Genomic DNA, 13,804 nt, shown 5'->3' with positions numbered 1-13,804 from the left:
CATCCCCTCTGCCTGAGATGACCCCTGCTGCTTCCTATCTTTCTGACTTCTGCCTCCCCATCCACATCCCTGCCAGCTCCTCTGCTCATCAGACAAAGGAGATAAATCACTTGGAAAGAGAAAATCTCCATTCATTTAAAAACATTTTAATTTATTTTAAAAAAATAGCACTAATAAATTAAAAACGTCTCCCAGAAGGGCTGAATCCAAAACCCTCTGGCTCCAGGCATTTTATCTGCCTAACCTTGCCTCACAGGAAATGCCCTTACCACAGGCTTTTGCAGTACGCTGCCCTATTATCCGGGTAATTAGTCGAGTCTGTAAATGCAGAGCAGAGCTGGAACCTACTGACTCCTCCGGAGAGTTGGATTTTCTATGAAAAAAAAAAAAAAAGAAAATTAATATAAAGTGCACCTCGGGCAATGAAGGCAGGAAGAAGGAAATGGGAAATATCTCCACCACAGCTCATACAAGGGTTGTTTAACCCTTTTAGGGCCAGGCAGGCTTTGCTGTTCTGGAAAACTGTCTGCCAAGTGCTGCCTTGCTCCTCAAGTGGCATTTGTCTCCATCAGCATGTTTAATTTGAAACCTTTTGTGTGGTCTCTTGATGCTAATCCCAGGCTGTGCAATTCCCAAAGTAGCTGATGGGTTTGACTCCTCCAAGGATGTCCTGTTTGCTTCGCTCAGCTGCTCTGTTACTTTCTCAGCATCCTGATGCTCCAGCCCTGCTGTGTGTCAGCATGGGTCCCCAGGCAGCTCATCAGAGGCAGCTTGGCTCTACCAGAGGAGGGAGGGGACTTCAGCAGAGGCTTGGGTACCCAGATTGATGGGATGAAGAAAGGAAAGGGGCAGGTGGCTTTTTGGAAGGAAGGACCACAGCTCAGGGCCTGGTTACATGGGTCCCTGTACCTGGTCCAAGAACAGAGCTATAAAGTTCATTGCCTGCTCTGATCGTCATGTAAATGGAAGGTGACTTTTCCAAACAGAGAAAGCCACCTGTAAAACTGAATTGGCAAACGCACAAAGCACTGTCTGGGAGCATGGGGACCAGACACTTCCCTCCTGTGGTCTCCTTGGGCCAACTGGTCCCACTTTGCTGCATCTTCTCTCCCAAAAGCAGAAGCCTGGACTGCCACAAATGTGTCCTCACTGAGGCAGCTTAGACTCTGAACCAGTTGGGTACCTTCCAGCTGGGCTCTGAGCTTTGGCTGAACAGGAGCCCATGCAGACATGATATTTTGCAAGATTATAGACAAAAAAGACAGAAAGTGAAGACAGTTCAGGTGAAAAGGTAGTTCTGGAGCCACTGCATTTTACTATGGGTTATGGCTCCATTGTAAGGTTCATCTCCTTCACAGGACTCTGCCTATTCTCCCTTTGCCCACCAAACCTTCACACCACCCTCTTGTGCACTGCTGGCTCTCCAGGCTGGCTCCCCCCTCCCTGGAGCCATTGATCTTGCAGTGACAGACAGCAGTGAGTCTCCCCAGATGTCCAACCCCTGGGTCTCCAGACATGCTTGCTGTGACCTGTCAGGGGTCCCCAACTCCTCTGGCTCCCTGGGCTTCATTTTGCTCAAAGCCTTCCCCTGGGACACGGACCCTTTCACTGAGCAGCTGAGCAAGAGCAGTTGCCCAAGCCAGAGGAGAGAAGCCTCTGCCTCCAGAAATGTGTGAGAGTGAACTGATTGCCTGCGAAAAGGAGGAACAGACACTGCAGGCAGCAGAAATGGCAGTAGAGGCAAGCTGTGGGCATGTTTTCACTGTGGATATGCTGATGCACAGAAGCTCTGCCCCCACCCCATGCACCCTCTCTCCAGCAGCAGCATGCTGCAGCGGTCAGGGGCTAATCACCAGCAACTTGTGCACACTGCAGGGTAGGTAGTGGTCCCCAGCTTCCTTCCCACAGTTTGGAAACTCTCTGCTGTAGATCAGACTTCCTTGAGCCTGCCCTCTTCCCCTGCCTGGCAAAGTGCAGCAGCCTTCTCCGTGCCTCCCCTGCCTGAGTCATCAGCTCCATGGTTATTGTCTGTGCATCCCAGCGACCGAGGTCCCCACTGCTCCACTTTGCGGTCAGCTCCTTTTGTGTCTTGTAAATGATATGTGCATGGCAGCGCCTGTGCTCCCAGGACCCCCCACGAGATCCCGTTCTCAAAGGCTTATTTCAACCTTGTTAAATAAATCAAATGGAATTGAAAACATATTTAATCTGGTACCTTCGTCAGTTAGAGCACAGACAGAAATACTGGTTGGAACAGACACATTCTGGGCACTGCTGCTTTTTTTAAATGGAGAACAGAGCTGTGCGAGGAAGGATTGGTGGCTGCAGGCATACAAGGCATGACCTACAGACAGGTCCCCCCACCCCAGCAATAGACCTTTCAGTGCCACATAAACCCTGTAAAATGGTGCAGCAACAGTGTAAGTGAGAGGCTGGGATGTTTCCAGGCCAGGCTGTCAGAATGAATCCTTGTAGAGGTTGCTGCTTGTTCCTGGCAGAAATCAGGTACCATTAGTACCTGACAACCTTCCCACGGTGTGGGGGCCCATCTCTGCTCCTTTGGGACACCCATGAACACACTACATCACAGCCTGGCTTCTCCTTATAATTTGCCAAAAATGGGCCTTTCTAGGACATTGTTAGTTTCCCAAATAAAACCACTGACCCTAGCAGGTGAATCCCACGATAGGTCATTTCTCTCTCCTGCGCATACTTGAGCATCCCCCTCTTGCGTGTCTCTGTTTAGGGGATGGGCGCACAGCTTCAGGCTGGCTGCAGTCAGACATGTGCTCTGGGTCCTTTTGCATCCCCCTTTCCTCCTTTCACTTATTACAGGCACTTGCTGCATCTCATCATCCATATTGTGCTGGGGAAGGGCACACACTCACCGCACATGGTAGTTGCTACCAGGAGAGCAGGGTTTATGCAGATGCTACACAACAGAAATATGGCACCTAATGGTACAGCTACTTTTCATACTCCAGACTAATCAGACAGCTCTTCCCAGCTCAAGCTCAACCACAAGCCACAACCTTGATATAAGGCATCTGGATAAAGCTGTCTGGCCGGTGCCGGGCAAGAGGTCAAACTACATGGTCACAACGGCCCCCTTGGGCTTTCAGACTACCAATTAAATCCTTTCCAGTGTTTGATTTGGCCACAGTAACCAGCATGACTAGCAGCAGCAGTAATTACATTTACTGGCAGCTGGATTAGATGCCAGCACATGACAGGTGGAAATGCAAGTCCTTATCAGAGGCTGCACAAAGTCTCCCTCCAGGATAACATCTTGAACTACACTGGGACTGAAATAGTCAGCAAATGTCCCATCTCCAGCTTCTAATCTTACTGCATCTTCAGGTTTATTAGTTGCAAATTTGTGGTGTTTTGTGGCTTATGGAAGAATTTATAGTACTATATAATTTTTTTTGGCTTCCTGTGTGGAACCACTAATAGTCCCTAACAGGCAGAAAATTGACCTGAGACTCTTTCCCCTCCTTCTCTCCTTTTGGCCCAACTGAAGATATTAATAGTTCCAGGCTGCATGTTGTCAGCTTCAAATCACCCTGGCAGTTAAAGCCCAAAATAACTGTGCCTTTGATGTCAATTTACTTTTATTTCTAAATAAACAACAGGGTTGGTTAAGATCTTCCAAATATGAAGCTATAGGCTCACTCTAGAAATAACAACAATGGAAAGCCAGCCAGTTCATTGTGTCTTAGGCAGACCGGGTGACCTTTAAGAGGTTTTCATTTTAACTAGAAGAACAGACAAGGCTCCTTTCAACATCCCACTGTGATGCCTGGAGCTGGTAACTTGGAGCCCAACTACGGAAAGTGATTTTTTATAGTCATTTCTCTTGCACATCATATCTGAACCCCTCGGCTGCGTGATTTTGCTTCCAAAAGCCCTTGATAATGGGAAAAATTCTCTTCCTTATGCCATGCCCATTATTTCTTTTTTTGTTATGAAGCTTCCCTATTGTTTTGGCATAACTGTGGCCATGATGTGTTGGCATCCTTCCACCAGGTAATGCTGGCATTGGGTCCACTTTCCCAGGTGTGCCAAAAAGGGCACCACCCCACAGCTGGAAGACTCCAGAGGTAGCATGTAAAGCCTTGGGGCAGACCCCAGAGCTGGAGCAGCTGAGACCGCAGCAGTGCCAGGTCCAGTTCCCTTGGACCAAGAGGCCTCCCTGGCCATTCCCACGGCCACACCATCCCATGTGCCAGAGTAGTGCAGTGGGGATAGTGTCACCTGGCGGCAAGTTTGGCTTTTTGCAGCTTTCCCCACATCATCCCAAAGCTGGAAGCAGTGGAAAGTGTCAGAGCGTGGAGTTGGGACCAGCAAAGCATTGCCCAAGCACCTCAGATAAGGCAGGGAAAGAAAGGGGACACTTGGAGGAGTTTTCTATGGCATGTCCATTTTCTATATCCACCCAGCCTGTGGAAAGGCTTTGTACATGGTATACATTTCACTGCCATGCTCGGTGGAGGAAATTTTGTTGCTACTGAAGTCAAAACACAAAATCCTCCCTGACCCACCGAGCCCAGACTCCATCCCATCTGCCTTGACCTTATGCCAGGAAGGAAACTCTGGTGACCCACAAATGGGCACACAGGCTGGGCCAAATTCATCATGGGAGAGCAGGTGGAGACGAGCAATGTCTGGGATGGATGTAGCCCTGCTGATATCAGACATCTGTGGAAAGACCCAAGGACTGCATTTCACTAAATGAGCAGAAACTTCCCCACTGCCACGAACATCCACAGCCTCCCCTGCGGTGAAGGTTGGAGGCTGTTTCTGGGTCATTGCTTGAACCAGAACCCAACTCAAGTTCTGGGAAGGAAGAACAGAGAGAGAAGCACCCTTGTGTCCAGGTTTGGGTCTGGGCTCTGGGGAGAGCTGCCCCACTGCAGGGAAGAGACCATCTCAGGTACTGGCTTCTTCCAGTCTCCTCCAACCAGAGGAATCCCCCCCCAAAATCAGCAGGGCTTGGCACAGGGCAGCGCTGGAGGCAAGTCTGGGTGGTGTGAGCAGCACACAGATCAAGAGCAGTTGGCTGCAAGCATCACTCAGGGGAGCTGTTAACGAGCACAGTTGGGTTTGTTTTCCGGGAGGGAGGATCACCTCACTGAAAACCAGGAAGCGAGCACGGGCACATTGTCTCTCCTGAACAGACTGGGGTTGCTGGCAGCCAGACTGGAGCAGCATGACTACACCTGGTTGCATTTCCACTTTCCAACAAGCCCAGTATATGCCAGCATTCAGAGATGGCTTTTTTACCCAGAGGGAGCTGCTGAACACAATGCTCTTTGTATCTGTCAAGTGCAGCGGGGAGGGAGGCACCGAGATGCTGCCAGGGCTGGGAAAGGTGTGTGTTCACTCAGGAAGAACTGGTCCTGTACATACTTGCACACATACAGAGGTACAAACAAAATGTTCATCTGCTGATGAAAGACCAGCCTGCCTGGAAGAGACATGGGCTGGAAAGGAAACACATTTTTAGAGAAAGACAGGAGCAAATGTTACAGCACACTGAATTATTCCTTGTAAATAATATTGGTTACAGATCTAAGATCCCTTTTTCTGTTAGTGAATCACAGGTGAGCCAAGCCTCCCCTCTGTTGGGCAATATTTTCTGTCAGTTGCTCACAGGCACGTCGGGTATCGCTGGGCAGAAACTCGACTCCACGCCATAGGACAAAGCTTCCCCCAGCATTGGTGACATGATGGCAGTGAGCTGAGTGTCATCTGGGGACAGGGCTCACAATGCCTGTCCTCCAGGGTCAGACCCTTGGCATCACACAGGCTCATCTCAGCCCCTCAGTTTGTGGCACAAGGGAGGGAAGCGGTGCAGGCAGACACCCAGCTTTGAGTGACCTCTGCAGCTTCCTGAACTGCTATGAAACCTCATTATAACCTTGGAAAGTCACTGCAGGGTGAGACTTTTAAAGTTATTAAGTACCTTATGCGCAGATAGAGATTTGGGACTGTCAGTCAACTTACGCTGCTAATGCCCTCTGATTTCATTCAATGTAGTGATCTGAAGCTTAACTGGATTTGACTGATGCTTTCAAAATGCCCAGCAGTGTCCTGTCTGCACTTCTAATCGCTCTCTCTCGTTGGAAATCTACTCCTGTGCCTCCCTGAGCTTTGGTGAAGGGATGTGCATTGCAAAACTCCTGCCCTGTCTCCCCCCCACCCCGTATAATGTGAGGCACTCAGCCGTGACAGTGATGGACGCCTGACAGGTACCATTGACAGAAACTGGCTAAGAACATCCAAGCAGCTGATAATGAGCCACATGTGCCTTGCAAAGAGTGAGGTTTATGAGCAGTCATGTGTTGGACTATTCATTCTTAAACAGATCATTTTGGGCTCAAGCAGAGAAGACTGGGAAAAATCACTGATCTGCTTGGACCCAGACAAGAACTGCATGTGTCAGAGCAAGCTCTTTTGGAGATGCAGACCTCTTATATCTAGCAGATGTGAGCTGGTGTGAGGAGAGGATGCATCGCTCCTGTTTCACTCCTGAGCCCTGGAGATGCGCACAGCAGCTTCACATGTGCTGGGACTCTGCTGCTGTGTTGCAGGTCGGACATGGTGGGGAGGCAGAGCTTGTGATCTTGTCACCAGCCCTGTGCTCCTCTCCTGCTGATTGCCAGCACTGGCTATTATTAGACTATGTGAACCCTTTCCAGACCTTGAAAGGTACATCCTGCAGGAGCAGGATTCATTTGCTGAAACACATACACGTAGTGCAGGCAGCCAGACTCCCTCTGTAAGTGGAGGAGAGAAAACAGCCCTCAGGGTGAGGAGATAAACCCTGCCATAGCAGGACCTGCCACATCCCCTGGGCTGCAAAGGGAATCTAGTAACAAGGTCTGTTATGGAACTTGTCATGGCTACACAAGACAAAATCCACCCAAGACAACCTCATTCAGTATTTTTCTTCTGGTTTTGTTGCCTACCTTGTAATTGCCTGGTAAGTATTCCCTAGGACAAGTCATATAAGCCTGGAGTCCTGGAAGGCACAAGGGAAGCCCAATTTGGAGAGACTCTCTGGATTGATTTACTGTGTAAATACCTACAGGGCAAAGCTGAGACGGTGCTGTAGAGTAATTCCCAAGCAGGGACACTGGTAAAGGAGAAGCCTATGTAAGAGAGAGGGGGGCCAAGCGAGATCATGATGTAATTACCATGCCTGGGCCCAGAGGATGAGAATTACAAGGTAATTGGGCAGCAACTCATTGCTGTGTAAATGCATGGTTATTTCTGTTCCATAAACCACAATCCAGGTTACATGGTAATTACTTTAAGGTCCATTAAGTGTAATTATACAGTAATCTCCAGGAGCCAGTAATTACCCTCATGTTCTAAAGTATCTACCACTTAAAACTCAGTGAGTTTCATGCAGGTAGGAAGCAGTCGCATGGTTTTCAGACTTCAGTGTCTTGGTCTGTGGGATGGCCAGGATGGGGTCAAACCTTACCATTTCAGCTGGAACTGCCTTTCAAAGGAAACTGTTGAGCATGCCAGAGGAGGAGTGCTACATATCTAAAGCCCAGCCAGTCTCCATGGGTCCCCTCCAGTCAACAGCAGGATCAGTACCTTCAGTGGGCAGTTCCTCCCAGGCTGCCAGCAGTGCCCCATAGCTCAAATAAATCCTTTTCTGGAGGCACCAGCCCATCCTTGGAGAACAAATACAGCCCACAAGGTTTCATTCAGGCTCAGATGTCTCTTTCGGTTGCCAAGTCAGGGCAGGTAAACTCTACACTTGTCATTATGACCAACATATTATATTTTACTTAATTCATTATACTGCAAATTAAACTTAATGCTCAGCAGTGTCAATACTTCTTTGCACATCACTTCCACCTTTGGCTCACAGTTTCCAGTGTGGGGTTCACCCCAACCATCAGAAAAAGTCCTAGGCCTTCCCATAGCCCGCTCTTCCCACTGGTCCCAGTCACAGCATGTCCCAGCAGCAGGGACATCCAGCGTCCCCAGGAGAAGCACCAAGGGAATGGTCCCCTGATCTCCTCTGCACCGCAGGGTGAGGGGGCACATAGAAGCCCTTTCGTGGGGCCCACACAACTGAAGGTGCTCTTGTGTTTCTTGTCCTTCATAAAATCCCATTTTGACCTGGAAAGGCAGTAAAAATTACTCTCAGCCAAAGCCCCTGGGGGTGAGTTCCTGGGAGAGGGGGATGCAGCACTCTAGAGATGTGAAGCAGCAGCACAGTCCGGCACCAGGCACGGAGGGACTTAGGGGGGAAGCAGTCCAGACAGCAGCAGCCATGGCTTGGACTGGCTCTCGCCTGACAGTGCTCCTAGCAGGGAATATTCCTGCTGCAGGAACATGTCAGATTTTGTTTCCAGGCAGCGGCTGGATCAGCATGGTAGGAAAAACCTGTCTCCCATGCTTAACAACTAAGTTTCCATGCCTTCAAAGCACAGATACACTCGGTTGAGTTCCTACAGCAACGTTAATGATTGTTTTTCCCTTCTCTGTCTTTCAGAGATCTGAACTACAATGAGCTGTTGGAATTCCCTGGGGCTATCAGGACGCTGGGCCGACTGCAGGAGCTGTGAGATTTTCTATTTATTCCTTTTCAAAAGCATTCCCCGACAGAGTGTGACCAATAAAGCATTGCGTGTGCTCTGACTTGAGGACAGCACTCAATCCAAGCCTCTCTTTTGTCTTTCCCAGCCCTCTCTGCTATGCACATACAAGCAGTTTATCCCCTCAGTTTCCATCAGCTTTAATCATGTCACCATCAGCCTCTGCACTCCACGGCTGGGGAGTGGTAGATCCCCCATCAGCCTTGGAGGAGTTTCCTCCTGCAGCTCTTCATTCTCCTGTGGCATCTGAGGGACTCAAAGTCCATCTGATCTCCAGCTACTTCTAATGTCCATTCCCCAGCTTGGGACCACAACCATGGAGTTACCTGTGTTACTGTGAGGCCATGGCTTCTGCAGGCCCTGTGCCACTTCCTCTGATGTGCAGAAACTGATCTCCCTTAGGACAAATTTATTTTACAAAAAATAAAAATAAATTTTTACAAAAAAAATTACAAAATTACAAAAGTTTATGACCATTTTAGTGGCTAGCTCTCTGTCCTCTAACTGGTCAGCCTGGGAGACACTAAAAATGGGAAACCATCCCACTTAACATCCATGAAGCTAGAAGCCCCAAGATGAGGTTAAGTCAAGTTGATGTGGATCCATGGTTCCTGTGGATCCTAAGACTGTGTCACACTGGTGACAGGCTGGGGTGGGACAAAAGCAGATGCTTTGGTGCTTCTGGAAGGCTTGGAGTAAAAATCTGACACTATTTTCTTTTACTAGAAGAATTCTCAGGAGATTTCTCTGATCAGACCAGATATCAGCATTACTCTGACACTCAAAATAAGATCCTTAATCCACTTTGAGATGGCTTTTGAAATGCCCGTCACTAAATAAAAGGCAAATTTCAAACAGCCATCCAACTAATCACTCACAGACTCCTCTAGGATTAAACAACCTGGGCATCACCCAGAGCCTGGTCTTGGTCCTGGACACAGGATACCGTGGATGCCTTTGATGTACAGGAGATCAGACTGTGGCCACAGAGCTCTATTCTGCTGCAAAATTTTGCTGATAGCAATTTTCAAGCTTAACCAAAAATATCACAGCTAGCTCTACAAGTACTTTAAAGTCACATGGGCCAATAATTCATGATAGGCTGCACTCTGGTTAACAGGTTTGGAGATATAATGGAGACCATCCATAAAAATTGTAATTCCTGGAGGGTATAAAATAAGTGTATTTTGTTTGCTTCTGTTTCCTGACCTGTAAATTGTTAACCCTTAAGTTCTTGGTGGGTTCAGTGGAGTGACATATGGAGCACCAAATTATACACAGAGTAAATACAGCAGAATGAGGGCTTTGTTCTGCCAAAGGACAGACCTTGTTCACTTGGTGGGATGATGCTACAGCTGGAACAGAGTGCACATCTATTTTATGTGTGTTTTGAAATTGCTCTGCCTTTAAAAGTGTTGAGGAAAGAAGGTGTCTCCAAGCCTTCCTCATCCATTAATATCAAGATATTTGTTTCTCCCAACAGCGGTTTTCATAACAACAACATCAAAGCTATTCCAGAGAATGCATTTGTTGGGAATCCCCTTCTCCAAACAATGTAAGAAAATTAAACAATGTTTCCTAAATCCTTATATCCCCCAGAAACGGGCATTTCCTGATGTCTTTGGTTGGGATTTCTGACAGTTGTCAGCATGACTGCAATTTGACATTTGTTGTATATGGGCCAACGCAAGCTGAAATTAGCTCCTTCTCAGCTACGCCTCAGGTTTTTTGCCATGGGTTCTCCTTTCCCCACAGCTGAACTTTGCTGCGGTACAGGGTGATAACAATGAAGGAACAATATATGGGTGGTCTGCATGGAAATCTTGCTGTGCATAACAGGATTTTCTAAGCCCTGGTTGACATCTGCCTGTGTTTATTCCTTGTCCTTAGAAAAGCTGCTAGGCAGCTACAGCAGTAGCTATATGTGTCGTGGAGCTGGCACCAGATCATTGTGTGTCTACTCAGACCCATGGATACAAAGTTCTGCAGATAAATACACTCAGTTGTCAGCTCATTTCCCCTCTGACCCAGACACAGGTAGACATTTTTGGACCGTTCTTCCCTGGACCACACTGATATTGGAAACCATGGCAAGTAACAAAAGCTCTGCTTGGCCAGTTTGGGACTTAAGTTACAGAAATACCAACATCTGGAAAGCCATGGTGACACTGGGTGAAAACAGTCACTGCTCCAGTCAAAACAAACTAGCCTCATCCCCACGTTCCTTGGGCACCATCCTTGGAGTGACATGGGGGTAGGACACATCCAGAATACTCATGTCTCCATTGGATCTGCCCATCTAAAGTCTTTCACAGTCTGTGGAGGGAAGTCCTTCTTGTAGGAGGTGATTCAACTCCTAAAGCTGGTTGGATCCAAGAAGAGTTCACTTCTCTCCACTGACTGTGACAAGTAGGAAAGATGCTGGTGCTGTGGATATGTAAGATCAGAGGAGGTGTCATCAAGTGCAAGGTGTTTCCCAGCAGGGCTACAGCACTATAGCAGGGTTGAAGGAGGGCTTTGCATCTTTCTAGCCTGCCTGGTTCATCAGGACCCTAAAGGGCCCTTTCAGAGCAGTAGGAGACCTCAGTTGTAACAATGTTCAGCCAAAACAGGCTAGTGGGAGAGCCTGGGCTTATCTGGAAAACAAGGATTTCTCACAGGATAGCCAGCACCTCCTACATAGCATACTACTAGTTGCTCCAATGCTCTTAACCTGTGATAGCATCTTCTCTTCATGCACAGCAGAATCTGACCAGTTACTCATTTCCTTTGCAGCCATTTTTATGACAATCCCATCCAGTTTGTTGGACAGTCTGCTTTCCAGTACTTGCCAAAGCTCCACACTCTGTAAGTTCACCAAGCACATCCTCAGAGAGGTAACATCCAAGGTCCAAACCCTGTGAGCTGGACACCTTAGTGGCCTTCTCCCTTCCTTTTTTCTAGAGCCCTTGTGCAAGAGATGATCATGGTGCCACTCTTCTAGCCAGTCCCAATGGCAATGAGCCAAGGAATAGACAATGCAGATGTTTTCTGCTGAGGAAGAATAATTTTGAGAAGGGAATTTTGGAGGGAGCAATTTATTCCTCCTGCCCACCCAGCTGACAGGCACTGGAGTCTTCTAGGGTATCCAGAGCTGCATCAGCACCAGCAAAGACCACACTCACAAGTGCCACAACTTTTGCTGCATGCTGCTCAAGCAAACCCTGCGCTGTTGTGTAGTTGCCCAAACCCAAGGACACTGAAGACATCTGCCTTCCTCCACAAGGTGGAGAAGCAGAGGAACACATGTCCCATAACACAGACACCATGGCACAAATAATCTTACTGGGCAGCCATCAGTGACAAGCTTCCTTCACATGTTGGCCCTAAGCCTGCTCCAGGGCCACCACCATGTGGTGGGCACCATCTGGACCACAACAGCTGCTCCACATTGGCTGGCCTGGACTGGCTGTTTTTTCAGCTAACCTGTTGTGGCACAGCACTAAAGAGGCAGAGGCAACCTCAAAATCTCTGTTTATAAGCCTCACCCAGCCTTTCATTGCAGGAACACACACTCAGGCAAATAAAATAAATCCTTCAAATACTCATGCATTCTTCAGCTCCAGATGCATAGACTCTGTGAGGCTTGGGTGGGATGCCTGCTTACATTCCCCATGGTAATTGTTTGGGATTTTTTTATTTAATTTGGGTAGAGATCATGCCAAGAATGTCAGTGGTTGGGGGAGGGTCAGAGCTTGCCAAGCCTCCTTGCATAGAAATGCCCAACTCTGGCTTACTGTGTCTGTGCTGCTTGAGACGTCTGCTCCACCACCCAGCTGGCAGTGGCACATTGATGACAGGAGCACCTTTGGATCTGGGCCTCTGATCACCCCATTTACATGTGAGGAAGCAGATTTGCCACCATGGCTGATGGGTCTGGGACCTTGGGCAGCTGTACTTGCTTCTGTGTTCTCTGTCCATCTCACTTCACCCTCATTTCTCTGCAGGTCGCTCAATGGTGCAACAGACATCAGAGAATTCCCAGACCTTAAAGGCACCACCAGCCTAGAAGTTTTGTGAGTGGCAACTCTCTCCCTTTTACCCTGCTATTTGTGCTCTTCCTCATTCAAGGCGGTCCAGGCTGTTTCAGCGAGGACAACTTTCACAGTGCTGTGCAGTTGGTTGTCTTCAGCCCTGCCTCTCCCTGGTCACTCACCTCTCTGCTTCGTTTCACCCCTGTGGCTCCTGAAAGCAGCTTTCCTCTCCGTGAGTTGCTCTCTCGGTACTGTTGAGTGTACTCCAATCTTTTTTTGATTTTTGTTTTTCTTCCTTTCCTTCTGCATCTGTGAAGGAATGAGCCTTTGGGTGCAGTGCTTCAGTGTGGTCTGCTGAGACCCAGTGTCTCTGCCCATCCTGGGACCAGCACTGGTAGTGGAGTGCAGGAAACATCTGCTGTATTTGCCACGTATCTGCCACCCAGGCTGGGGGCTCCTGGAACCAGTCTAGTCCCATCCTCATACCACCAGACCCAGGAGAGCAGGAGCCTGGAGGACATGCTGTCTCTGGCCACCCACTCTTCTCCTTTCTAGGGTACTGGTCCACACACTGTGCTCAAACCAGGAGCACAGCTGAGCACTCCAGCCCAGTAGTGTGACATGCCCTGTCTCAAGGACCCAGGGACACACTATCCATCCTCCATACATGGGTTTCTGAGGCAGTCATGGCTCCAGGCAGATCACCAGTCTGGACAATGCGGAACTGACAGAGCATGCCACAGACGGCACTGCCACCTGCCCTCAATGTGGCCAAGGACAGCAGTGAATTCATTACTCAGCAACATCCCAGAATTTCTTATAGGCACATTCGTCTTTACCAGGTCCAGCAGCAGTGCCCATTTCAAAGTCAGTTTTTGTTTCCTTCCAGGTATTTCATTATCCCATTGATATTGTCTCTCCTGCCACCATCTGGGACCAATAGCTGGGCTTGCAGGTCGCAGTCTGGGTGCTGGCTCTCAGTAACACCGTTTCTTCTCTCTCCACCACTCCTCTAGGACCTTGACCCGGGCAGGCATCCGTTTACTCCCCAGAGGGATGTGCCAGCAGCTGCCCAGCCTCCGAGTCCTGTGAGTAATACATTTCTTTGTCCTGCCTGGTCTTTAGAAAAGTGCCATCAGAAACTGGGCTTTCTTCTTGTCTAGC

The 13,804-nt window shown here is 48.7% G+C and overlaps 1 protein-coding gene across 1 annotated transcript in view; it reads left to right on the top strand.

Moving 5' to 3' along the window:
• The window catches only part of LGR6 (leucine rich repeat containing G protein-coupled receptor 6), a 150,541-nt gene that overhangs the window by 115,601 nt on the left and 21,136 nt on the right, over positions 1-13,804 (top strand). The window contains exons 7-11 of the mRNA XM_069771827.1: positions 8,525-8,593; positions 10,111-10,182; positions 11,403-11,474; positions 12,614-12,682; positions 13,657-13,728. Of these exons, the coding sequence (XP_069627928.1) occupies positions 8,525-8,593; positions 10,111-10,182; positions 11,403-11,474; positions 12,614-12,682; positions 13,657-13,728 (354 nt within the window). The remainder of the gene's footprint in view (positions 1-8,524; positions 8,594-10,110; positions 10,183-11,402; positions 11,475-12,613; positions 12,683-13,656; positions 13,729-13,804) is intronic.

Source organism: Haliaeetus albicilla, chromosome 26 (genome assembly GCF_947461875.1).
Source record: "Haliaeetus albicilla chromosome 26, bHalAlb1.1, whole genome shotgun sequence".
Taxonomy (NCBI): Eukaryota; Metazoa; Chordata; class Aves; order Accipitriformes; family Accipitridae; genus Haliaeetus; species Haliaeetus albicilla.
Note: the sequence above shows the minus strand (reverse complement) of the source record. Positions and strands in the feature narration are given on the sequence as shown.